We start from the raw sequence: 26648 nt of genomic DNA, 5'->3' as shown, positions 1-26648 counted from the left end.
TCATGACCCTCTGTGCCAGATGCAGATATGTATTCATTTTTGTATCCCTTTGCATCCTTTATTGGCATCAGGAACCCTTTGAAGCAATATGTTTGGAGGGGGGAGGAGGAGGAGAGGGTGAGGTGGCTAATGGAAAGATGCCGGAAAGGTCAGGTGTCCAAGAGGATTCTATGAGCCCTCCTGCCCACTCCTACACCCCAACATCTGCAAAGAGAAGTAGCAAAGCTCACTTGGCATATGTTGTTGACAGAGGATTTTCATCTCAATGCCAGCTGTGTCTGTAGGCCCTAAGTGACATTGTAATTAGATGTTAATACCTGTTTCACCTTTATGCTGGAAGCTCTTTAGTGGCATCACAATCACAGCATGTCATGTTTTACATGATATTGCATGAAAGAAGGCGTGCCAAGGTGATCAGGAGCCCGCTTGGCCTGTTTGGTCCCACCTACCAAGCTGCCACGAACCATTTCTGTAGGCTCTGCAAAACCCAGCTGGGACTGACTGCGGTAACCTGTCTTTCTCAGAGTCTGAATCAGCAGAGAGGAGAATGCCAAGCTTTGCCATCTGCTGCAAGATCACCAGGAACACAGAAACTTGCTCGTGTCCGCAGATGGGCACAAGTCAGCAAAAGCCTGATACTTGGCTGCATTTCCTGCAGGCATGCTGCAGTGCTGACCAATGGCATGGTGCTGTGAAGTGGCAGAGATGCAAATCAACCTTGCAGGCATCTGATGCAGCACCAACCATCATGAAATTAAAACCATCAAATGTCAGTATGCACCCTCATTTCTCGACATCTAGTGGACCCTTTTCTTCATTCTGACCTGTCACTTCATAACATTTAGTATCTTCAGCCTTGGAAACCGTTTCTGATTGGAAGTGACATTTAATGGTCTCCAAAAGTGTATTGAAATTTTGTGCCCTTTTACTGTAATTACCCTCTGCATTTTTGACTTTGACTTGTGGTGCCATACAGCATGGAAACAGGCCCTTCACCCAAATGGTCCATGCTGACCAAGATTCCCATCTGAGCTCATCCCATTTGCCTGTGTTTGGCCCATATCCCTCTGAACCCATGTGTTACCCATAAAAGCAGATGGTTACACCTGGAGTTTGAATCAAGAGAAAACTCATTGCTTTTTGCTCTCGAGATACTGGTGGTTCTTAAAGCAAAACACAACCATAACACTTGCTTGGTGGAAGCACTTGACTGAGGTCCTTATTGAATTCAGTCTACCCCGTGGACCTTCTTTTTCTTCAGTCAGCAAGTCTTTTGCAGTTGATCATTAATCCAGTGTGTAGGATCCACTGCAAGTTTCATCCGTAGCTGAGTCAGCCTGCCCATTAATGTGTAGCCGCTGAAGAGGCAGTACTCCCAGATGGTCTCCCACCCAAGTGCTGACCAGGCCTGAGTCTGCTTAGCTACATCCTCAAAGACAGTGCAAAATGCACAATGATCCATTGCTCCCTGCCAGCTAGAATGGACCTGTTTCACATGAGCAGATCAATAATACCTCCTGTGATTAGGAGCAGCAGGTTTCTAATTTATGTCATTGGAATAAAGATTCATTGTGTCCAAGTCTTGTGAAAACTAAATGTTCCATTATTATATTTTACCTGTAATTCAATGCTAAAGCAGGAGATCAAATAATAACAAATATACTGATAACTTAATTTTATAATATTTAGAAGTTTAGTTTCATTGAACATAGAACAGTGCAGCACAAGAACAGGGCCTTCAGCCCATGATGTCTAGGTCAAACACAATGCTGAATTAAACTAAATCTCTTCTGCCTGCACATGATCCATATCCCTCCATTCCTTGCATATTCATGTGTCTATCTAACAGCCTTTTAAACACCTCTGACTTATCTGCTTCACCACAACCCCTTGGCAGCCCGTTCCAGGCATCTACCACACTCTGTAAAACAATTTACCCTGCACATCTCTTTTAAACTTTCCCCCTCAGCTTAAATGCATGTCCTCTAGTACTTGACATTTCTACCACAAGAAAAAAGATTCTGACTGTCCATCCTCTATATGTCTCTCATAATTTTATAAACCCCTATCAGATCTCCCCTTATCCTCTGACATGTGCATACTTATATCATAGTGAAGCAGTGTAGATACTATTCAATGCAAATGAATTGTATTCAACAAAATGTAGTTCTGACTATCAAAAATCTTGTGATATTATTATCTTATGTTAGTACATTTCCTACTTAAGAATATTCTATGTGTATTTTCTCTTGAAGGTTGTATGTAGTTTGAGTAGGAAGCACACATTTGTTCTACATTGCACAGCAGTTAACTTGTCTAGTTAACCCAGCAATATCAAGGGCTTAGCAGTCATGGTTTACGTTGATGATGAGGGTGAGCAACTGTCATCTTGAATATTTTGCATGTATGAATGTACTTTTGCTATGATCGTTAATCCAGTGTCTACAAACCCTTTCTTGCTGTATTTGTATATGAGTCAGCCTGCCAATTAGCCAGTAACTGCTGAAGAGGCAGTGAATTTTAACAGCTAATCAAATTAATTAATATTTGTACAGGCTAGCCAATGTCAAAAATATATATTTAAATAAACAATAGCATTTAGTACATTCAATATACCAATATTGTGTTTGAGTAACGTTAAGATGCTTAACCTCGTGTCATTTGATATGCATTCTGAGCCATCTTTTGCTTTGTCCCTCTGGGATAAATGGCTTTTCAGGTTTGAATAGGCAATGACAGAATTTGAAATTATAGATGATATCCAAAGAAATGTCAATGTTACACTGTGATGATGAAAAATTATAGGATATTGATGAAATGTTATCACCTGTGCTATTAACTATCAAAGCTGCATTGACTATATATTCACAGCACAACATGGTGCATGTGACAAAAGTGCTCCATTTCACAAGGCAAGAAGCAAACCACAATAATTGATCAGTATTGCAGTGTCGGGCACACTTTGGTACAAATGTGAATTTTCTAATTTTGAGTGAGAGTTGAAAACGCAGATTGTTGAAGGATGCATATCAATGCAGTTTTGAAGGAAATCCTTTGAAAAGGGTATCAATCTGTCTGGGCCACGTAGGGTAGTAAGATCATTTAGAGATTTAGAGACCAGAACAATTGAGATAAGAAGACCACAAGGTACTATTGTCAATAAGATCAGAAGAGTTAATAAACAAGGACCAGAGCAGAACATTTTGTTTGAAATCATCAACAGACAACAAATACCTGCTGCATCAACAAGGAAGGCAGAACACAAAATAGTACTACTACGGTGGAGGAAGCTGTCCTGCAAAGCAGAATGTACGACTGAGGGGAAATAGTGTTAGTCATGTAGAAAAGTCAGCTATTTCACCAGTGGGTCATTCAGCAACCTAGGTGCATAGGAAGTGTTGAAGCTAATGCAGAGGTCGATGATATTTCTCGTGACACTGACTGTCTATTGTTATTCGCTGCACTCATTGGAGCATTCATCTAAAGGTATAAGTGAGCACAACTTGTGAATCAGTGTACTAGCTGATAAACATGCATTTGTCAAGGTGATGAGTGAAAAAAAACCTCCGGAACCTTCACTGTCACTCTATTCTAACTCAGTGAAGATATGATGTGATATTTTCTTACAACAGTACCATGCCTTTGACAGTTCTGGAAATATATTTTCAATGCAAATTACTTTCAATACAAGAAAATTCTATGTCATCTCATGCCACTGTGATACTCTACTGATTTTCAACACTGTGTCAGCTTTTCACATTGCCAATATCACATTGGTAGTGCCTACAGCTGCCTCACTAGCCATGAAGAAAAGATTGTAAGGCTACATATCAGTTATGTGAGTATGAATGCAGTGCCCGAAATAATGACACTGAACACAAAGGTACTGTCTATCCCTGTATACATAGCAGCAATGCACAAAATGGAAGCATGTCATTGAAAACACACCCTCTAGTAATGTCACACATGCTCCTTACGATCTGCAACAAACCTATAATTGCACCTTCCTCAGCTCTCATACAATGAGATAATCAGAGTGTCATCCTGCAGTCATAGATGGAATGCATTATAGACATTGTCCAGAAAGACTGTCAAAGAATCATGAAATCTAAAAATTGTTAAGGAAAAGTTATGGTTCCCAGGAATAGATTAATTGATCTAACACAACATCAACCAATACAAATGTGAATTACCCAAAAGTCCATGAGTCAACCTTAGTGTTGATTTTGCAGATATATATTCCCACGATTATTTGCTTGTGATTGTTAATGGCTATAGTAGATTCCCTGTCATAAAAAATTCCATCTTCTTCAGTAGAGGTTGCCATCACAAAACTGTATCTGTGCAATTGGTGTTCCTCAAATAGTGAGAACGAATAATGGATAGCCATTCAAAATCGATGACCAGGAAGTTTCCAATTTACATCGGTTTCACTCATTATAAAGTCACCTTACTGGCTGTGAGCCAATGGGGCTGTAGAGAGATTTGTGCAAGTAATAAAGAAAATTATCTGGACTTCATTGGAAGCAAGAACCTTATAACTTTTTGTGGATCAGCAGAGCAATGTTGCATTCATTGACAGGAATACCTACAGCCACATTTGTTTTACATAATCTCTGCATACACATCTTCCAGAGATTCCCCACAGAATGAATGATCAACATCCACATGAGCATAACTCCATATGACATGCAGCCATTTGAAGTTACTGCCATCAAAGTTTTCACGATCACAGCATTGCATGGTTTGCAAAGTATCACACAAGACGTGATATTCTTTGGAGCACTTGAAACATCATCCACTGTTGGTGAATCCAGAACAGGCAACCTTGAGTATGAAGAAGAAATTGAACAATCTCAATTGATGCAACAGCCACTACCCTCACATTTGGAAAGCAATAAGTACGAAGCATTGTGTGAGCAGAAACCTATATATCTGAGAGATTTTGTAACAGTGATATAAAGCATGAGAGGATTAGAATAGTTCCTTTAAATCGTAAGAGGCAGAAAGTAATGCTACTGTTGTCATGTTAGTATATTTCCTATTCTGTGTGTCCATTCCCTCTGGATGTGGTTCTGAGCATGTCCAGTGCAGTATAAAGAATGCAGCCATTGTTCTATATCATGCAACAGTGCATTTGATATAATATGGTTGATTAACGTATGCACATGAAATTACTTCTAGTCTGTTCATAAGGTGATAGTATGTTTAGAGTGAACAAATTAATCAAATTAATGGCTTCATTAAATGTGTGGATAAAATATCAACCATTTATTAATACAAAACACAGAGTATGATTTAATATTTAAAGATGTTGCAAATATCAAGCTGTATTGTCTTGTGATATATAATCAAAGTTAAACAGTTATCAAGGATGAGTGAAATAATTGATGCAATGGGGAGAGGCGTTTTGGTGTTGAGGCCAAAGCACACTATTATTGACTATTATTCCACAGCTGACATTACCTGACCTGGGAGTGCTTAATACCAGTTAGAAGATGCAGATTTAAGGTAGTTGCAAAAGAATCAGAGAAAAGACGAAAAGGTTTTTAACACCAAGATCTGAAATGTACTATTTGAAAAAGTGGTGGAGGAAGATTAAATGGTAACACTAAGAAGATCTATACTTGAAAAGTAGAAGAATCCAGAGCCATGGGGAAAGGCAAAGTAGTAAGTCTGGATAGCACAGATTCACTAAAGCAAATAACGTCTTTTTGTAAGGTTCAATGATTGCTAAACTAGATATCTCAGATAGAAAAGTATGCTATTTTGCCCAATGCAGCAACTCATTTAACAAACAAAGAATTTCACCCATAGAATCAAAACATTGTAAAAAGCATCATCAGAACTGTTTTTGGGTAGGACAAATTAATGTTTCTAAATCAGCTTAAAGCAGATTAAGATGATATTTTAAGGCATGCACTTTAAGTCTGTCCTTTTAACATAATTAGTAAATATTTTATGAAGATGATGCTTTAAGATAAAGATTTAAATTGAAATTCCTGTTTTTTATTTTTGAAAGTTTAAATCAAGTGGAGAAATTACCATGGTCATTCCTCATAACATAGTATGCAGTATGGTATCATAGCATTGCTGCAGCACCAGAGAAGGTGATTTGGTCAAATGTTTTTTCTCATGTCAGTAAATGTAAAATAACAGCAAATGATCATTCTTAATTTGCATGAAAAAAAAACCCTTTAATGGCAATTAGACAATCATGAAATATCTTTTCCTTTTTTGTAGTACTTCTGAGATCCCTCAGTTCAGATTGCCTTATGATGTTGTCAAGTTTGAAATCAAGCTGATGAAAGACCTTGGAGTGAAGGTAATGCAACGACACCACCAAAGTGCATTCAAAAAAAAATGAAGAATGGCTTGAAGTTTACTGATGATTAACAGCAAAATGTCACACACATTAATAAAGCACAATTAAATGTCGCCAATTGTTTCATTTTGGTAGGATACCTGACTTAATTCTGAGCATTTGTCTGTCTATATTTTGAATGCAACCAGTCTGGAAAAGGGCAATCAATATTTCTGTCTTGTCTTGCAAGTATGTGATTAATTTTATGAGAGAAACAGTTCCTTAATATGTTGGGTATATTTAGCATTAGTAATTGAATCTTGTTTTAACCAAGATGTGTCTTGAACTTGTTTTTACACTTTACATGCAGAATTAGGATGAGGAGCAATTGACAAAATTTTAAAGGACGAGACTTAGAAATGAAGCTGCCTGACTAGCTCCAATGCTTTGTAGCCGAATACTCTTTTTATCCTTTTTACTTAATGTTCACCCCCATAACCAGAGCACAGCCAGAGTCCACCCTATCATGACCTTGACATCCCCTCCTCTCTAGTGAGTCATGAGCACAGTCCCACTTCGTTCCCCACCAATACCCTGACTTGACTCCTGAGATCCTAACTTTCCCTTTCACCCACTCCACTCCCTCTCCAATTCCCAAATGAAGTTCCCAACTTCTCTCCTATTGCTGGGAAGCTCTTGGACATTACACTTGACCATTCCAACTTCCTTTGCTGGATCTGCTGTGGCAGGACTAGTAAAGGAAGGGCCTTTGTGCAGCTGGTATGTATAAGACCTATAACACGCTGTGTGCCTCATGCAGTAGAATATTTCAATGGGGAATCAATACACAGAACATGTTGGCTTACCCCACATCACCCATTTAGTGTGCCTTTGACAAGTGGAACAAATTTTGGATCAAATTAACTTCTTCAACATTCACTTTCAAAACAAGTGCTTTGCACCTTGAAGATAACAATATCTGAGCATGATTCAATACGAGAAACATCACATTAAAGCATTGCATTTCTTGATTTTAAGTACTGATTTTCAAGAAGAGGTGTTTTAAATAAGAATAAACCGAGTGGGTTTCCTTCAGGTGCTCCAATTTCTTCCCACATCCCAAAGATGCGTGGGTTGGTAGTTAATTGCCCACTGCAGATTGACCCCAGAATGTAGGTGAGTGGTAAAATCTGGGGGGAGTTGATTGGAAAGTAGGGAGAGTAAAATGGGATTAACATAGGATTACTATTAAAGGGTGCTTGATGATCAGCACAGACTGGATGGGCTGAAGGCACTGTTTCCATACTCTATGACTCTATGACTTGTGAAAAAACTGAAGTACAGATTATAAAATGTAAAAGTGAAACATGGTTTCAATTTTAAAACGGACATGCAGGCACACTAGAACATGTGACCGGTTTTTGTTTGTGCTTTTAATAGATTGTCCATGGTAAAGGTCTGGGAATTGAGGGAATGACTCTGGAGACCTTAAAGGAAGATGGTTACAAAACGGTCTTCATTGGTATAGGTATGTGCACCAGCTGTATTGTTATTGTTTACCCTTGCTCAATAAGAAAGACTCATCCTTTCCGCTCGCAATAGATTTTGGTGTCCAGGTGTGCAAATCTTTGGCTGGTTGTTGGTTTATGATTTTGAATTGGGATTAGACTTCTGAAAGCCCATCATATATGTTTTGTTCAACAAGAAGACCAATCGAAATTTAAGACTCAGATGTTATCAACAAAATAGCTGATGTACGTTTAGAGTTTTGCACAAATAAAAACTTGACTTCAGGTCTAATCGTGCAAACAGCTTGCTTGACCGACTTGTCTAAATATAATCTAAGCAGAGGCTCACAATTTCACTCCTGGCATATTGTACAGTGGCCCTTCAACATCATAAGCAAGCTTTGTCTGTTATTATGGCATGATTTCAGCAATGAAGACAATATTTAGCAAACTTGCATTACTTTTAAAATTATTTTTTGGAAAAACTTTGTCGTGCCATTAGATTGATCAATGAACATGATTGTTTCAAATAATGTAAAAAGTATTGAACTCAGCATGTCTGATGACAAGCTTATTTCTCAAATAATGATTTTTCTGTAAAGTTTTTATTTTTAAACACCATTTTACTTCTCATTGGTTTATTTTCAGTTGCTAATAAGTCAATTTGTCCAAAAATATGCATATTCACTTTGGAGAATCTAAAGTTAGATGGTGGGGCAACAAAAAGAATAATTTATTAATTTTTAATGGCCTAGAAATTCATCTATGTTACTTTCACAGCATTAGAGCAGTGTTATGTGTCTTCTTAACACTGTTTAAAAAATTTCTAAAAGAATTGTGGAATTGTTCATCACCATTTTATCAAAACAGTGTTGTCATGCACCTTCATGTAGTTGCCTTACAGTTTCAGTAACAACAGATGTTACTAGAAAACTTAGTCAAATTTCTTGCAGATGCCAGTGCTTAGCCATGCAACTGAAAGATCACCAGCCAGTCTTTAGAAGCACACATGTACAATACTATCAGCAATCTTCTGGCTACTTGAGAATGCTATTTGCAGTTGGAAGCATCAGTGATTCCAGAGGGCAGCAGTGGAGTCCCAGATTTAGTAAGAGGGACCTGGAAGGACTGTCAGGATCATATCATCTGCAGAAGAGATATCAAAAGGGCCACAGAGACCCCCTCCAGCATTTTGTGTGTTACTTCTGTCACTAGGTAGCCAGGTAGGTCTCTGCTTGGATTTGAGTGCCTGCACTTTGGGGAAATCAGCTCTGACAGCTATGGCCAGTCTGTGTGCTCCTGTGGGCTGACAGAAAAGTAGATGAAATCGGGTCTTGAGGAGTGAAGAGAGTCAGTGTTTACCCTAATTCAACAATGACCAGGAAATTGTGAGACGTGGCAGATATCAGTGATGGTGGGCTGGAATGTTCCTGAGACTAGGAAGATGTGAATTATGACCTCCTTGACTTTGCCTATAAGAACAGTCCAGGTCCAGGTTTGTGTGAGAACTTGCACGAGGTTTTGTCAAGCTACAGATGTGAGTGAGAATAACCTTATGGAAACTTACCCTAAGTAGACAATGCTCTGCCAAGAAGTATAGATAAGAACGTGGCTCCCTGTGAAGCTTGGGTGTTGACCCCTTCTGTATCTCCTGTAACATGGTCATTGTAGATAACTGTGGTGCCTGATAGACACTGTTCACACACTCATAAACAGGAGTGCAAAGTCTACACAAATTTTGTTTTATTTATTTTTTCATTGGATGTGGACGTTGGTGGCACTAACGACATTTATTGGACATCCTGAGACAGTCAAGAATCAACCATTGGTCTGGATTTACATTTGGGACTGATTGGGTGAGGATGGCAGTTTGCTGGGTTTTATTAGGCATTATAAGTCAGTTTGGTCAGAGCAGAAGGATAGGTCTTCAATCTGAGTAGTGTGCAGAGCAAGCGAAGATTATGCATAGTAGTGTACAGTAGTCTAATTATCAATGCACTTTTTGTGTGATTAGCCCTTTAAATAAGATTGTTTTGAGCTTTCAGTGGTGTAAAAACCGGATCTCCTGTGAGTGAACAGTGTCTGATGTTATTAACATAGTTGGAAATCTCACTGGTGATAATTTCTGGTTGTTGTGCTATGGTTGATACCATTTGGGTGAGCTTAATGCTATTAAAACTGGAAACAGTAAAAACTTGCACAAAAATTTGCATGTGATGGTCGTGACTGGTACTGAGGCGCCTTGAAATGTGGGCAAAAATGAATCATTCCCCTAAATGAGATTTTCAGCTTTGCAGCACTCAATTTTTGTTGCTATTATGCAGACAAGTTTCTTCTCCAAGATCTTTAAAACACACAGTTAATTTAAATAGTAATATTTGTATTTTGGTGCATATTACAAATTTATTAATGGACATAAAAGAAGTAAGGGCAGTGCTTGATAGAAACATGCCTGCATTAGAAATAATTTTCATTATGGTGAAAATGGTTATAAGTTTCTTTCATAGCTGTTCAATACTTGCACAGTATCCATTAAAGATTGCTTCCACCAGAATTGTTTACTGTTTTAGTTCACTTCAATATTGCAGCCTTGGCTTCTCAGCATACTGATAGCATGCCAATAAAAGAAATCTTGTAATTATTGAAGTTGCTGCAGAAACGAGACAATTTTCTTATTAGATATTGGAATGATGTGTTGGTTTCCACTTCACAACATCTATCTAATGGCATCATTTTGAATAAGTTTTATTTAGCTTGGTGTTCAGATTTTATTGTGGAGATAATTTTAAACCAAGGAGTGAAGTTCCTCTGCCATTATTTTAATTAAAATGTTGGCATACGACAAAACTGTGACATGGTGTAAAAACTAACCTCTTTTCCCCTTTCCCACCAATACCGCTTCTTTATAAATGTCCTGCTGTTGTAACCAAACACATTTATTTTGACTCTCCTGTTGGACTTCTTTCATTAAAGTGAGTTGATAATCCCTAATTCACAACATATCCTGACCAAGGAATTCTACCATTGAACTTCTAGGACAGAGTGACCAGTGAAGGAAATTGGGACAAGTGGTGGGGATCTGAAGTGATTGCAGGTGGAGGTGCCCAAGTATTGCCAATTCTGACTCAGGTTTGGCTCCTATAGAATTTTACAGAGAGGAGGACCCATTGGGTTGCTCCACAATGTTTATTTAGAGCATAGAACAGTACAGCATAGTAAGGTAAGATATCTTTATTAGTCACATGTACATCAAAACACAGTGAAATACATCTTTTACACAGAGTGTTCTGGGGACATCCCGCAAGTGTCACCACGCTTCTGGCGCCAACATAGCATGCCCACAACTTCCTAACCTGTGCGTCTTTGGAATGTAGGAGGAAACCAGAGCACCCGGAGAAAACCCACGCAGACACGGGGAGAACGTACAAACTCCTTACAGACAGTGGCCGGAATTGAACCCGGGCTGCTGGCGCTGTAATAGTGTTACGCTAACTGCTACACTGCCCTTTGGCCCATGATGTTGTGCCGAATGATATGAATACCTCCTCCACATGATCAATCTAACCCTTCCCTCCTGCACAGCCCATATCCCTCCATTTTTCTTACTTCCATGTACACAACTAAGAGCCTTTTAAAAGTGTCTATTGCATCAGCCTCTACAACCACCCCTGGTAGTGAGTTCCAGGCACCCACCACTCTCTGTGTAAAGAACCTACCTCTGACATCTCCCCTGAACATTCCTCCTCTGACCTTAAACGGATGTCCTCTGGTTTTTGCTATTGCCACTCCGGGGAAAAGCTGCTGGCTGTCCGCTCTATCTATGCCCCCCATAATCTTATACACCTCTATCAAATTGCCTCTCACCCTGTGCCACTCCAAAAAGAAAAGCCCTAGCTTGCTCAACCTTTCCTCATAAGACATGTTCTCTAATCCAGGCAGCATCCTAGTAAGTCTCCTCTGCATCTTCTCTAAAGCTTCCACATCCTTCCTGTAATGAGGTGACCAGAACTGAACAGTGTGGTCTAACCAGAGCTTTATGGAGCTGCAACATTACCTCGCGGCTCTTGAACTCACTCCCCCAACTAATGAAGACCAGCACACCATACGCCTTCTTAACCACCCTATCAACTTGCGTGGCAGCTTTGAGGGATCTATGGACTTGGACCCAAGATCCCTCTGTTCCTGCACACTGCTCAGAATCCTGCCATTAACCTTGTACTCTGCCTTTGTGTTTGTTCTTCCAAAGTGAGCTTCTCAAAGTGCCAAAGAATTTCTTCCTCCAAGGCAAACCCAACAGCCTCCATCAACAACACAAAAGCCAAAAATCTTTGAAAATCCATCCACAAGCTTTTCCGCAACCCCTTGATCTCAGGCTGCAATCTGTGACCACACTCAAACTCCCGGCCCTAACCCTTGATGACTCTTGACCCCGGCCCCTGATCTGTCCTCGCTCTTGGCACTCAGGCCCTGATCTGCAACCTTTCTGAGTCCCAGACACCAAACCTCAACCATTCTCGATCCAGGACACTGATCATCACATCAAGGCTTTTGTTATTACCCCTCTCAGGGCCTGATCCATCTGTCCTCTTGACCCCCACACCCTGATCCTCAACCACTTCATGTACAAGACCCTCAGTCCATAACCCCCAGTTCCCTATCATCACTCCAAAGCCTCAATGTGATGACCTGACCCGTGACCACATGCTAGCTGCACCCCAGGACAGATCTGCTATTTCTCGAAGAGGGGTCCACAATAACCCGTGTGCAAAGCCCTTCAATGGTACCTAATCCTTGGGTCTTCAACACTACTGAGTTAATGAACACTTCTACAACAAAAATAGCACAGCACAGTGGCACAACAGTCACTGCTGCTGACTCACTGCTCCTGGATCCCGGGTTCAGTGCTAAGCTTGCATGCTGTCAGTGTGGAGTTTGCACATTCAACACCATTGTGGGTTTTCTCCTTGTGTTTCACTTTCCTCCCATATCACAAATCCTACATAAATATAAATACGTGCTATAACTTACCGCTAGTGTAGGTAGGTGGCTAAAGAACTGAAGGGGAGTTGATGGGCATGTGAGAAAAAATAAGATGCGAGAGATGGGACATGGGACTGATGAGATTGTTTTGCTGAGAGTCAGTACAGATCCAGAGGGCTGAAGGGCCTCTTTAAGTTCCATAATGATAAGTCCTTCACACAACAAACGTTTACCAGGATTCTGCAAGTGCTGATTTTTCCTGAATTTTCATCACATAAATTTGTCCACAATTTCTTAATGATGTTGAAGTCCTTTCAGAAATAGAAACATGTAAAAGCTTTGTTTTTCTTGGCATTTATTCAAGAATATTTAAAAGCATCACCAGAGACAATTTAATTTAGAAAAGTATCAAATGATATAAAATTTAGAGAATTTGTATTTAAGATCACTAACCCGCCAAAACCCATCAGAATGAACTTTTCAATGTTTTGAGCCATTTTCTCTGAAGGTACTCCATCCCACCACTCTTTAAAATTTAAAAGCAATCATTGTTAAAATAGTAAACATAATTTTTAATTTATTGCATGACAAGATAATACTGAAAAATATGAATTACTCTAACTAATATGGCTTAGTGTACTGTGCAGTAGCTGCTTGTGATATTACAGGAATTAATTAAACATTATGTAGTTCAAGAAAACAGATACTTGATTAGTAATGAAAACTAGACACTCTTTAATTCTGCACAAATGGTTGGGCCAGGAAGCACCACTAAATAAAAGTTTAGAATCAAAATTAAGTGTCTGTCTTCTGAGCAGAAGAAATGTTATGGCATTGATGCATTACTTGATTAATGAGTAGTAGCCTCAATGCTGCTGGAAGGATTTGTAAGAAATGATTTATTATTCTGTTGGTATTACCTCTTTCCTCTAAATTAGAGATTTAAGCACCTTTGTTTGAATTAACTAAATGAAATGGAACATGTGACAAATGGGATCACAAATCTGCTGAAAGGTTTGTCAGACACAGATAATGTATGTAGTTTGAAAAAATGCAGCCAGTGTATCTTCCTGTGGTGTTTTATTAAAATCAACATGACTGAATTATTGGCATCTATCATGCAAACCAGAAAAATAACATTCGGTGACAAAGTTGATAACAAGTGTCCAGAATAAAATCATCTGCAGAAGAGCAGAGCTGCATTCTGTCTGTTATTTTATTAACTCTTAAGCTTAGGCGCTATTGATTCTGTATGTCAGGAGTGAAACTGAGCTAAATAAATAGGAGAGTAGGCCACACAGCCCTTCAAGCCAGCTCTACCATTCCACAAGATCAAAGCTGTGCTTCTTTTTTAATTCTACGTTGCTGCCCCATCCCCATTATTCCCTTGGAGCTTATACTCATTTTTGACATCTCTGAAGCTTACCATGTTAAGTAACATATGGCTGATTCCATAATATGTATGGTTTGGTAAAGACTACCAAGATGATTTCTTGCAATTCCAAAAACAAAGGAAAGGACTTCCATTTAAATACCACCTTGCATAATTTGACAATAATTTTTTTTTGGCTGTTAAGTAATTTTTGAAGTGTAGCTCCATTTTAATTGTAGGGGCAGGTACCAACCATATCTTGCACAGAAAGATCACACAAACAATAAGTCACGTAAGTGAGGTAAGCAAGTTAATGATGTAGCTGGATGGAGAAATATTGGGAGAACTCTCCTCATTTTATTTGAATGATATTGTGGAATATAATGCATCCATCATAAAGACCAAATATGCTTTGGTTTTATGGGCCAGAACTTGCTGAGAAATATCAATAATTCTGTGCTGCACACCTGGCATTTTGGAATTGAAATTGGAATTGGTTTATTATTGTCACATGTACTGAGGTACAGTGAAAAACTTGTCTTGCATACCGTTTGTACAGATCAATTCATTACACAGTGCATTTAGGTAGTACAAGGTAAAACAATAACAGAATGCAGAATAAAGTGTAACAGATACAGAGAAAGTGCAGTCCAGGTAGACAATAAGGTGCAAGGTCATGTAGATTGTGAGGTGAAAAGTCCATCTTATCCTACTAGGGAACCGTTCAATAGCTTTAAAACAGCAGGAAAGAAGCTGTCCTTGAGCCTGGTGGTATGTGCTTTCAGGCTTTTGTATCTTCTGCCCAATGGGAGGGGGGAGAAGAGAGAATGTCCCAGGTGGGTGGGGGCTTTGATTATGCTGGCTGCTCTACCGAGGCAGCGAGAAGTACAGACATAGTCCATGGAGGGGAGGTTGGTTTCTGTGATGTGATTTCCCAGCATAAGTGCAACCAAGGTGGGATTCCTGCTTGATGTAGGAGTCCCGAACTTGCTGGCTCCTCTTTCCTGATTTTACTCTACTTTTGAACACTTTATGAAGATGGGGAATCTTCCCATTCAACCTGTAAATAGATAAGTCAAGTTCAGGAATGGCTGTGAGGCATAAAGATAAGTAAGGTATTATACTTTTTTTGTCTTAATTAAATTTGCTGATATATATTTTTAATTGTTTAAGGTGTTTTCAAGTTTTTTTTAGGAGTATTCAAAGTAATTGACAGCTTTGGCAGAAAACTAAGCCTGTGGATACAATTTAGTCAACTGGCAGAGGTTTCCTTAATATGTTTTGCTGAGATAGCAGCATTGTGTCATGCAAGGTCCTGACTGCACACAGGGTCATCTTGAATTGGGATGGTTCTGAGCAATAGGTTGGAAGGAATGCAGCCAGAATAGGTGACTGTACTTATCATGAAGGTCAGCAACAAGCCATTGACCCAGTGGCCTAAAGTAACCACAATTGCTTTTTAAATGTTGTAATTGTACCAGCCCTTATCCCTTCCTCTGTCAGCTCTTTCCACATACCCACCACTCTCTGTGTGAAAAACCAGTCCCTCAGATCCCCTGTAAATCTTTCCCCTCTCACTTTAAACCTATGCTCTCCAGTTTTAGAACTCTCCTACGCTGGGAAAAAATACTGTGACTATCTTCCTTATCTATGCCCCGCATAATTTTATAAAATTCTATAAGGTCACCTCTCAGCCTCCTTTGCTCTAGGGACCACACTTGGAGTATTGTGTTCAGTTCTGGTTGCCTCATTATAGGAAGGATGTGGAAGCTTTAGAGAGGGTGCAGAGGAGATTTACCAGGATGTTGCCTGGATTGGAGAGCATGTCTTATGAAGATAGGTTGAGTGAGCTAGGGCTTTTCTCTTTGGAGAGAAGGAGGATGAGAGGTGACTTGATGGAGGTGTACAAGATGATAAGAGGATGTACTGCCTGCAGAGGTTGTGGGGGAAGATTCATTAGGGGCATTTAAGAGACTCTTAGATAGACACACGAATGATAGAAAAATGGGGGGCTATGTGGGAGGGAAGGGTTAGATAGATCTTAGAGCAGGATAAAATGTTGGCACAACATTGTGGGCCGAAGGGCCTGCACTGTGCTGTAATGTTCTATGTTCTATATTCTAGAGAAAACAGTCCCAGCCCATCCAATCTCTCCTTATCACTCAAGCCTTTCAGCCCAGGCAACATCCTTGTGAAGTAACAAACAATCTGCTGGACATCCTGATGCAGGGTTTTGACTCGAAAAGTTGACAATTCCTTTCCTCCCATGGATGCTGCTTGACCTGCTGAGTTCCTCCAGCAAATTGTTTGGCTGTCAGTACATCACTATGTCATTCTGGCCTATGTTCTCCCCGAGGGTTGTTTTGAACATATGCCCTGTTAATCACAAGCGAGAGTGCAGAGTCAGAGCAAACACCTGAATATTATCATTTCCAAATTAAGTTTGGAGAGGTGCATGATCCAATAAACAAAAGTCCATGTGTAATTTTAGAGAATTTTCATTGTAAAAGTCATCAGATAAAAACTGAACCATTTTACAATCAACAGATATAAAACTTTGAGGGGAGTCAAAAAAAACACAGATGTTGGAAGTCTGAAATAAAAACAAAAAATTTAGTTATTCTGTGTCTCAATAGGTGTGTTAAATCTGAAAACACATGATTTCCAGGTAGAACTCACACAGCGGTATTATATTGCTCATTATCAAACTTGAAATGGCTCAACACACAAAGAAGTCTTCTCTCCTTTAGCGTAATGCTATTACAGTGCCAGCGACCCGGGTTCAATTCCAGCTGCTATCTGTAAGGAATTTATACGTTCTCCCCATGTCTGTGTGGGTTTCCTCCGGGTGCTCCAGTTTCCTCCCACATTCCAAATGAGGAAGTTGTGGGCATGCTATGTTGGCGCCGGAAGCATGGCGACGCTTGCTGGCTGCCTCCAGAACACTCTACGCAAAAGATGCATTTCACTGTGTGTTTCAATGTACACGTGACCAATAAAGAAATCGTATCTTTTGCTTCTCATTGCAGAGCTGGCAGAGGAGCTTGGGTGGGTTACAGAGAGGCTTGAAGTGGGCATAGAGAGGATCAGAGCAATAGTCATGGGACCTTGGGGATCACTTTGGGCCAAAGATAGGAGTAAGAATTTTAATGTAACTGACTGGGCAGTGGTGGAAATTGATTGCCAGGGGAGGTCAGGGAAAACATTCAAGCTGAAATCTATTGATGATAGGTCTGAAGGGGATCCCCAGCAAGGAAGAACATGATTGAAAAAAAGGAGCATGTAGGAACCTTAAAGGACACGTGCCTATAAGGAAGTTCCATGCACCAGAATCCACATCCATAGATTTCATCTGGGTGGTCCTCTTTAAGTTGCATAGGAGCTGGGCTGGCCTGCTGTGTAAAGAGCCGCTGCTGCATGAATGAATCACACCGACTGTGGCCCACACAGACACGCAAATTAATTTCAAGCAAGTGCTGTCAAAACGTGTGTGGAATGCCTCTTGATGCCACTGCACATATCCAGAAACACCTGTTAGTAAACGCATCACACACACAGAGGATGCGTTTGCTGTTTTACGAGAAGCGATTAGGTTTTTTGATTAAATTCCTTTGCATAACAGGAAAGAAAGCTGTGGTAAATGAAAGAATTTCTGGCCTTTTGTTTTTATGATGTAATTGCATGTAGTCATAAAATACTATTTTTTAAAAAATAAATAGGATTTCCTTCTTCACATGAGTTAAATATTGTGCACCAGTCCAAGAAGTTACCATTATTCTACCACAGTATAGAAATACTGTCCATGCTTATAAAAACAAAACCAGGAATTGTAATTTAATTAATGTCTTCATTCCTCCTCTATTCATGAGGCTGTTGTGAAAAAATAATTATTAAATTGGAACTCGTATAATCTGCATCTTGTTTTGCCTTTCTTGCTGCTAAATTAACAATCCTTTTATATAAGAACATAAGAAATAGGAGCAGGAGTAGGCCATCTGGCCCGTCGAGCCTGCTCCACCATTCAATGGCTGATCTGGCCGTTGACTCAGATCCACCTACCTGTCTTTGCCCTGTAATCTTTAATTCCCCTACTATGCAAAAATATATTGAATTGTGTCTTAAATATATGTAATGAGGTAGCCTGTACTGCTTCCCTGGGCAGAGAATTCCACAGAGTCACTACTCTCTGGGAAAAGCAGTTTCTCCTCATCTCTGTCCTCAATCTATTGCCCTGAATCTTGAGGCCATGTCCCCTAGTTCTAGTCTCATCTACCAGTTTTATACAATAAACATAAGTCTGCTTGGCAGAAACAATGAGTTTTTTTTTAAATTACAACAAAGAGATAAAATAGGCAGTAATACCATCAAATGTTTGAAATCAAGCAATAATCAGTTATGTCATGTTACTTTCCAAGTGGAATATCACAAGGCTTCTGAAGCTTCAGTATTTTTCCCAATTTCCGCAATTAAAGCTAATCTGAAAGATGATTTTTTTGTTAATGAATAAAATATTAGTTTTATTCTTAACTTTCTCCCAAATAATTAAAAAGAAGCTGCAGTAAAACAAATCTGTTTTTAAATTCAGACTCTAGCAAGTGCGTTTATCAATTCATCTCAGACTGCAATGTGTTTTTTTTTATGTAACTGCTATTAGAAATCTGTACAATTGATATTCTTCACTCCATGCCCTAATGCACAAATGTCTCAATGTGCTGGCTCACAAATTTGCATGTATTTACATAGATACAAATAATAGCATGCCAGTTGCATAGCAACAGATGATGATGCTTTTTTTTGGTACGATGTACTATGCTATGAAACGATAGCATGGAGCTTCAGATTTGATTTTTGGATATTCTGTTTTATTTTGAATAAACTTATTAAACAGTGGTTCATACAGTTTCCCAATCAGAAGCAATGCCCCTCTTCTTTTTACAAGTCAGAATTTCTTGTTAGACATTGACAGTAAGGTTGCTCACTGTGTTGATTTAAGCTTTACATTGAACTGGCAGTTTCAACTCCTTTGATATGGGAAGATATTAAATGGAACCCAGGTGGCTTTTTTTAGCAAGAGTATCTTTTGGACAGGGAATGCACTTCCTGATGTAAATTTTGTATAAAACTGTACTTTTGTTAACAATGTTCATGTATAATTAGACTACTTAAAAGCTTTTAATATCAAAATAAGAGACTACTGACCAGAACGAATTTCAGTATTAACCATGATTGCTTTAGCACCTTGCACAATGTTAGCTTACATTTAAATAATGAAACATGATGAAACATCACTGGGGATTTTACAGCAAAAGCACAGACGCCAAGCAGGAATTTTGGGGATGAAGGAGTGGGGGAAAGTGTGTGTGTTGAGATGGGGGGGTGGGGGGGGTGGTTTGCTGAAGGGATGTTGCTGGGAGGGTATTTCTTGGAACATATGGTATTGGAAGGTATGGTCAGTAAATATTGAGGATACTTTTGAAAGAAGGAGAACAAAGCAAATAGTGTTAGGACATGTGTATATAATTGGACAGAAGCAGATGAAAAGGGGATGTAAAATGGGTACTGGGACTAATGTTAAAGTAAAGGGCTCCAGTTAGATCATGCCAGGATTTGAAGGTGAGCACTATGTGCAATGGGAATAAAATAAGGCCATAGAATTCTGGATGAGTGTCTTGCTTGTGTTGTCTTCTATGTTACTTCACATTTTTTAATTGTATTATTAACCAATTTTAGCCAGCCTCACAATAATTAATGTAAAAATAAAGTAGAAAAATAATTGCCAGAACAAAAAAAAACTGCTAATTGCAAATGCAATCATTAACTGGTTTACTCAAGCATCAATTGTGGCTCTGCCATATTCACTTTTGACTCTGAATCAGATGGTTCAAGTCCCACTACAAAACTAATGTCACCCCAACTTCAGTTTTTGAGCTACTTTAGGTGGCTGAGGCTTGTGTATGTACACATTTGGAGTGCCTGGTCCAAGACATCATTGACTTGTCTACTGAAGCATACAAAAGTATGGATCTTACATTTACATCGGCAAAACACAGGTTCCCTACCAATCTCCCTTTAGTATACAGCACTGCCTTCTCACAATAAAGATCCAAGATGAGATCCTGGAAAATGTGGACATTTCAACTTCAGATGCATTGCAAATTGCATTAAAATCCATAGTGCTGGACATTAGAATTTGTAGCCCATTGTCTTGTCATTATCATATTGTGGTTTAGAGAACTTTGCACACAAATGCATTTTTTACATTGCAACAATAACTCTACTTCATTAGTACTTCAGCATCTGAGGTCATGAAATATGTTCATTGATATAGTGGCTTTCTAGCTTTTCTTTATAACATTGGATACTGTCCCACTAACTTTGTCAAACAATTTAAAGAAAGAAACCCAGTAAATGTCGTATAATGTATTTATAGTGGATTTCACATAGATGAAAACAGCATTGATAATTTCTGATCATTTCTGGACAGCTTGCAATATATGTTAAATTTTATAAGAGCAGATGTAAATATTGTTCCTCCCTTATTCACTAATGTATTTGAAGTTGGCTACCACGTTGTTCCAGGATTACCAATTTGAATTTATTTTTACTGCTGGAATCTACTGGCAGATCCCTGATACCATCAAGTTGTACATTTTCCTCTCTTTATGGATCATAGCAAACAAGCAGATGTTGTTGCCAATGGGTCTATTTTACTTAAGCTAGTAAGTAGAGGGAAATTTACTCCATTTTAATTAATCTCCAAGGTGTGACTTTTTTTTGAAATCTGTATATTGTATCATAAATAATAATATGCTTATTGATTCTTTGCCAGCACTAAAGGCAAACCACATAATATAGGGCTGAAATAGTACCTTTCCTTCCCTGAAGGACATTTGGGGTTTTATATGGTCAGTGGTTGATAGCTGTGCAACTAACATTTAATGAATCAACTTCCAACGTGTTATGATAGAATTTGTTCACTCAATTTCCAGTTTGTGAAGCCTTCAGGACTCAATACCTAATCCAACAATTTTAGATAACTCACTTTTCCTGTTTATATTAGAACTGGCCAGTTCTACTATAAGGTTTTCCATCTGCAATATTAATTAAGTTTTTCTCTTTCTTTCTCCAATTACCCACATTAATTTGTTCATCAGATGGCTTCATTACCATTGGCATAATTTGGGCAACCCTGACCTCATCTCTTCTCCCCAATTCCATCAGGCAGAAGATACAAAAGCTTGAAAACACGTACCACCAGGCTCAAGAACAGCATCTACCCCTCTGCTATAAGACTCTTGAACTGATCTCTTATATGATAAGGATGAACTCTTGATCTCTCACTCTACCTCGTCATGGCCCTTGCACTTTATTTGTCTACCTGCACTACACTTCCTCTGCAACTGTAACATTATATTCTGCATTCTGATATTGCTTTTTCCTTTGTACTGCCTCAACAAACCTATGTTTGGACTGATCTCGCATGGTAGTATAGTGGTTAGTGTAACGCTATTACAGTGCCAGCGACCTGGGTTCAATTCTGGCCACTGTCTATAAGGAGTTTGTACGTTCTCCCTGTGTCTGCGTGGGTTTCCTCCAGGTGCTCCGGTTTCCTCCCACATTCCAAAGACATATGGGTTAGGAAGTTGTGGGCATGCTATGTTGGCACTGGAAGCGTGGTGACACTTGCGGGCTGCCCCCAGAACACTCTACGCAACAGATGCATTTCACTGTGCGTTTTGATGTACATGTGACTAATAAAGATATCTTTAAAAAATGCTTTTCACTGTATCTCTGTACATGTGACAATAATAAACTAATTACAAATTACCAATGACCGGTGATGTTCTCTTATCTCTTATATTCTCCTATCCATTCTATCCCTGACCTTGCTGCAACTTAAAACTAGTTTGTTTTCTCGCTTTCCTAGTTCTGGTAATTAACTCATCATTAACTCTGCTTCTGATTCCACAGATGCTATTTGACCTGCTGTGCATTTCCAGCATTTGCTGTTTTTATTCTAGGATGCTAATCTAAGAGCATGTTATTGAGTACCAAGATTGAAGGGGTTATTTTATGAACAGAGGTTAAGCAGGTTGAGGATAGGGTCTCTGAAGTTTGAAAGAATGAGAAGTCATCTTGGAGTCATGGGAGAGATACAGCAGGGAATAAGGCCCTTCAGCCCATTGAGTCCGTGCTGACCAACAGCACCCTTTTATACTAATCCCATTTTATATTCTCTCCATATGCTCATCAACTTCCCCCATATTCTATCACTCAACTACACACTGGGGATAATTTACAGTGGCTAATTAACCTACCAACCCGCATGTCTTTAGGATGTAGGAAGAAAGCAAAGCACCCAGAGGAAATACACACAGTGACAAGGGGAACTTGCAAACTCCACACAGTCCGCATCTAAGGTCAGGATTGAACCAAGGGTCTCTGGTGCTGTGAGGTAGGAGCTTTACTAGCTGCACCACTGTGCCACCCATATAATATTCCAAGGGGTCTTGGCAGGTGGGTGTTTTTCTAGGACTGTGGGGCAGAAGAGATGTCAATTAAAAATGAAATGAGGAGGAATTTTTCCCACAGAGGGTTGTGAATCTTTGAAATTCTTTAGCCCCGAGAGCCGTGAATGTTGAATCAATAAATGTATCCAAGACTGAGATGGATTTTAGGGCCATTGGACTGTAGGGAACAGGCAAGAAGTTGAAGTTGAGACCAATGAGTAGTACAACATGATCTAAATAAATATTGGAGCATGCTTGAGTATGGCATACTCCTAATTCATGCATTCCTTTGATCACTAAGTTACCTTATCCAACCACCTAAACATGATTTGATCCTAATTAACCAGTATAGTGTTATGTTCAAAGTATTAACTCATATGTTATATGTCGGAAAAAGGCAATACTTTATGTGAAAATAATATGATCATTGACATGTATTTTGTTCTCAATGATAAAGAAAAGGCACTTGCTAATCATTATGCGAATCTCTGTCATTGAATTTGCAGCTTTTGAGAGAAATGTTACATTTTCGAGAGGTTATTACCAGTGCAAAACCTTTACAAGGAGATATTTGGTGTGTGTGCACAGAGCAAGACAAGCAACAGCGTAGCACTTTAACCAATTCGATAGAGCAGTCCTTTCAGACACATGCAAAACGTAAACTAGGAAGCATAAATTAGAATATTTCCTCAATTATGTCCATTTGTGTGGCTTTGGGAGTTGCTTTTGATTTGCCAGTTAACATTGTTGAGTGCTGTTAGCCTCACTGTTATCCTTTGTGCAAATTCTGACCAGCAGTTACCTTGCTTAAAAACATCCAATTTGTTCTGATGTTCTTCTGGCAGAACTTATTAGAGAAATTACATTAGATTTATGAGTTCATCAGTCAATGATACAATTTTTAACGCATAAACATTCAAGCTTTAGCTTTAATTTAAGAATCAGTACCATTGATGTTTATGTTGTTCAGAAAATAACTTACCTCCAGATCTGTTCCTTTTCATCAGTATGAGATTGAAAATAGCACGCGGCAAGTATAGTGCACGAGAAATACTAGGCAATATGAAAAATGTTAACCTCGCTTAAATAGCTCTATTTATTAAACTATGATAATGTTAAAGTTCCTTAATCATACATTGTATGTGTGTAACATTAGCTAATCTCATGGAGAGCCTTAAGGATGTTTTATTGAACATTTTAGAGTGGCAGCAAGCCAAAATATATTTAGACTAAGTCCAGATGACACTCCAGTAATGAGGTAATGATTGATGATTGCTGTTTTGTTATAAAATCCGCCTTCATGTAGAGAGAAATGCACAGCCAGCTGTTCTGCTAAGTTGTATCAAATTGTATTGTGGGATCTGATTAGTTGTATACAGGCTCTCTTTATTTCTGTTTCCAGACATATCTATAATTTATAAATATATGCATGTTAGAATTTTCAGTTTATTCCGGGAAGCTATTAAAGAAAAAATGTTTACTTCACTGGCAGAATTTATAGTTGCCTTTGGAAAACAGAAATGTATTTGTTCTACAAAATGCGCAGTAGGCAAATTGAAACAAAAGAGAGCGCCTTAATTAAATCCTGCTTGTAACCGAGATGTTTCACGACCAGTCAAACAACCAGTCCCTTTTTCTTTTTTCTACTTGGACAGAAACTATTTGAATTGATTATCCTGTAATGTAAAATTGATTAAAGAACACAGAATTTCATCTCTTACGTTTCAATCACAATGATGCTTTGACAAAAGAAAATGTTGTGAGTTGCCAAATAAAGTTTAATTTTATAACTTGCAGTATCAATAAAGGTAGACTAAAATGCATTGTGGATAACGAGAAAGAATAATAGTTTAAATGTATTCTTTCCTTGAAGTGTTGAATGAATTAATCTTTCTATTCGCACTGCAGACATAGAAATCCATAACGCCCTTTAGAAGTGAGCCCAGGACTGACGGCCTGTGTTGTTTCATTCCTGGTCAGGAAATTAAAATTGATCATACCAGACACAGGGGAGTATGTTGTAGTATCAGAGCTCAATCTGGTTAACGAGGATAGGGCATGGCTTATGTTCCACTCAACTGTGCACTTACAGGTTACAAATATTATTGATTGTGAAAGTTAGAGATTTCTGGGAGGTGGTGTCATGATCTACACTATTGCACGGTTTTGGAGGGGCACAGTTAGTGACTGACTGACTGACCGCAAACCAGATGGAGCAGGTTATTTCAACACCTGGGAGGAGGGCTCTATGCATTTGTGAGTAGGGCTAACCCATCACTTAGAAATAATGAATGAAGTTGTGATAGGTTAGTTTATCACAGGTCAAATAACTGCTGCAGGAAAGGGCTTTTTATTACCATCCTAGCTCAAAGAACTGCTGTAAAAATGCATTAATAATAGGTTTTAGCCTGGAACGTGCATTGCAGACCAATGCCTGAATCTCTTCAGCAATTTAATTTGGTATTATGTGGATTTTTACAGTAATAAGATAATTAAATTGTATGGCCATTTTAATATCAATGTGTGTTCTCGGCACAATGTCAAAGTGATGTTTTGCAGAAATTACCTAAGTCCTATTTACAGAAAGAATGCTCTTAAACAAGTGATACTTGCAACAATAATAATGTAAGCTGTGGTGAAAAACCAGTTGTATGTACCATTGAGACATTGTCCTTTTTATAATCAAATTTGGAGAAATGTTTGCTATTCATTTGAAAGAATTGGACAGTTGGTGTTTGAGAATAAAACATACTTTGTCTTTCACTTCAAATATGGTGAGAGACTACAAAGGATCCTAAAGATGACAAAATGAAGATTAGCTGATTTAACACGTGGTGGTGGTTGGGGTGGGGGTGGGGTGGGGAAGCGGATGGTAAATGGGTGAAAGGCGACAGATCGGAGAAAGAGCAGATAAGAGTAGGTGTCTTATAATTACTATGAAGAGATAAATTACTGTCATTTGGAAGAAGCATCTATAGAGGTAGGTTAAATGAGCTGGTGTGAGCCATTAAATATTTTGCTTTCTAACTTGTCCCAGTAATTAGTTATAGTTAGGAAGATTGAATGTACAGCATGGAGCATGATGTATGTTAGGACAGTAATGAAGAGATTCACAAATGAAGGAAAAACAAGGCAAAGGAATTGTTTCATAGGGCCTGGTTTAACATGGATCTGCAGTGGTTTTGAGGCCTGCTGTTATAATGGTGGATTTACCAAGGTATATAAATAGATTGCACACTTGCTTTGTAATTACAATCTGTATATGCTTACCGCTGTTAACAAGATTTTTCCAGAATATTTTTACATTGCAAAATCTGCAAATTGTGCAGACTACGGTAAAAAGAACGCAATACCTGCAAGTGCAATATAGTTTAATCCTTCCATCCTTTTCTATTCCAGATTTATTGTTAGGGTTACTTTTTATTAGTTCACTTCCATTTTCAGTGGGTAGTATTAATAAAGAAAGAACCACCATTCTTGATTCTGTTATTGCTTTTAAGCTGTCTCATTTCTTCATCGACATCTAGCCTTGGATGAGTTATTTGTTCTTCTAGTTAAATGACAGTAAGTCTTTGTCACTAATTCCACCACAAAATCCAAACCCTGTCCTCACTTTTAATGTTTAATCCAATTCCGGTGCACAACTTTACAGCAATTCGCCTTTCTTTCCCTTGGAAGTTCCCATCACCCTTATCCCCTAAATGTTATTCATTATCAGCAACTAACCATCTACATGACCAAACTTCTGAACAACTCAATTACTGTCAGACCACCATTCTCCTTATAATCCATAATATCCTCATCCTTCCCCACAACCCATCTCTTACCCACCAAACCTTCCTCCAAAATAACTTTGTTTATCTTCCCCTTTTTGAAAAGGTTGCTGTAATTTTCTCAACACCAATGCAACTCCCTTTGCTCTCGAAGAAACTGCTAAGGCATCAGTGCCATGCAGCCAGAGCCATTCTGTTTTA

General features: G+C 38.8%; 1 protein-coding gene across 10 annotated transcripts in view; it reads left to right on the top strand.

Moving 5' to 3' along the window:
• The window catches only part of LOC127568515 (dihydropyrimidine dehydrogenase [NADP(+)]-like), a 581379-nt gene that overhangs the window by 240103 nt on the left and 314628 nt on the right, over nt 1-26648 (top strand). For all 10 annotated transcript variants that reach the window (XM_052012359.1, XM_052012358.1, XM_052012364.1 and 7 more), the window contains 2 exons: nt 6244-6325; nt 7745-7832. In XM_052012359.1, coding sequence (XP_051868319.1) covers nt 6244-6325; nt 7745-7832 — 170 coding nt within the window. The remainder of the gene's footprint in view (nt 1-6243; nt 6326-7744; nt 7833-26648) is intronic.

This window comes from Pristis pectinata, chromosome 3, assembly GCF_009764475.1.
Source record: "Pristis pectinata isolate sPriPec2 chromosome 3, sPriPec2.1.pri, whole genome shotgun sequence".
NCBI lineage: Eukaryota > Metazoa > Chordata > Chondrichthyes > Rhinopristiformes > Pristidae > Pristis > Pristis pectinata.
The sequence above is the reverse complement of the archived record's forward strand: the minus strand, read 5'-3'. Positions and strand labels throughout refer to the sequence as shown.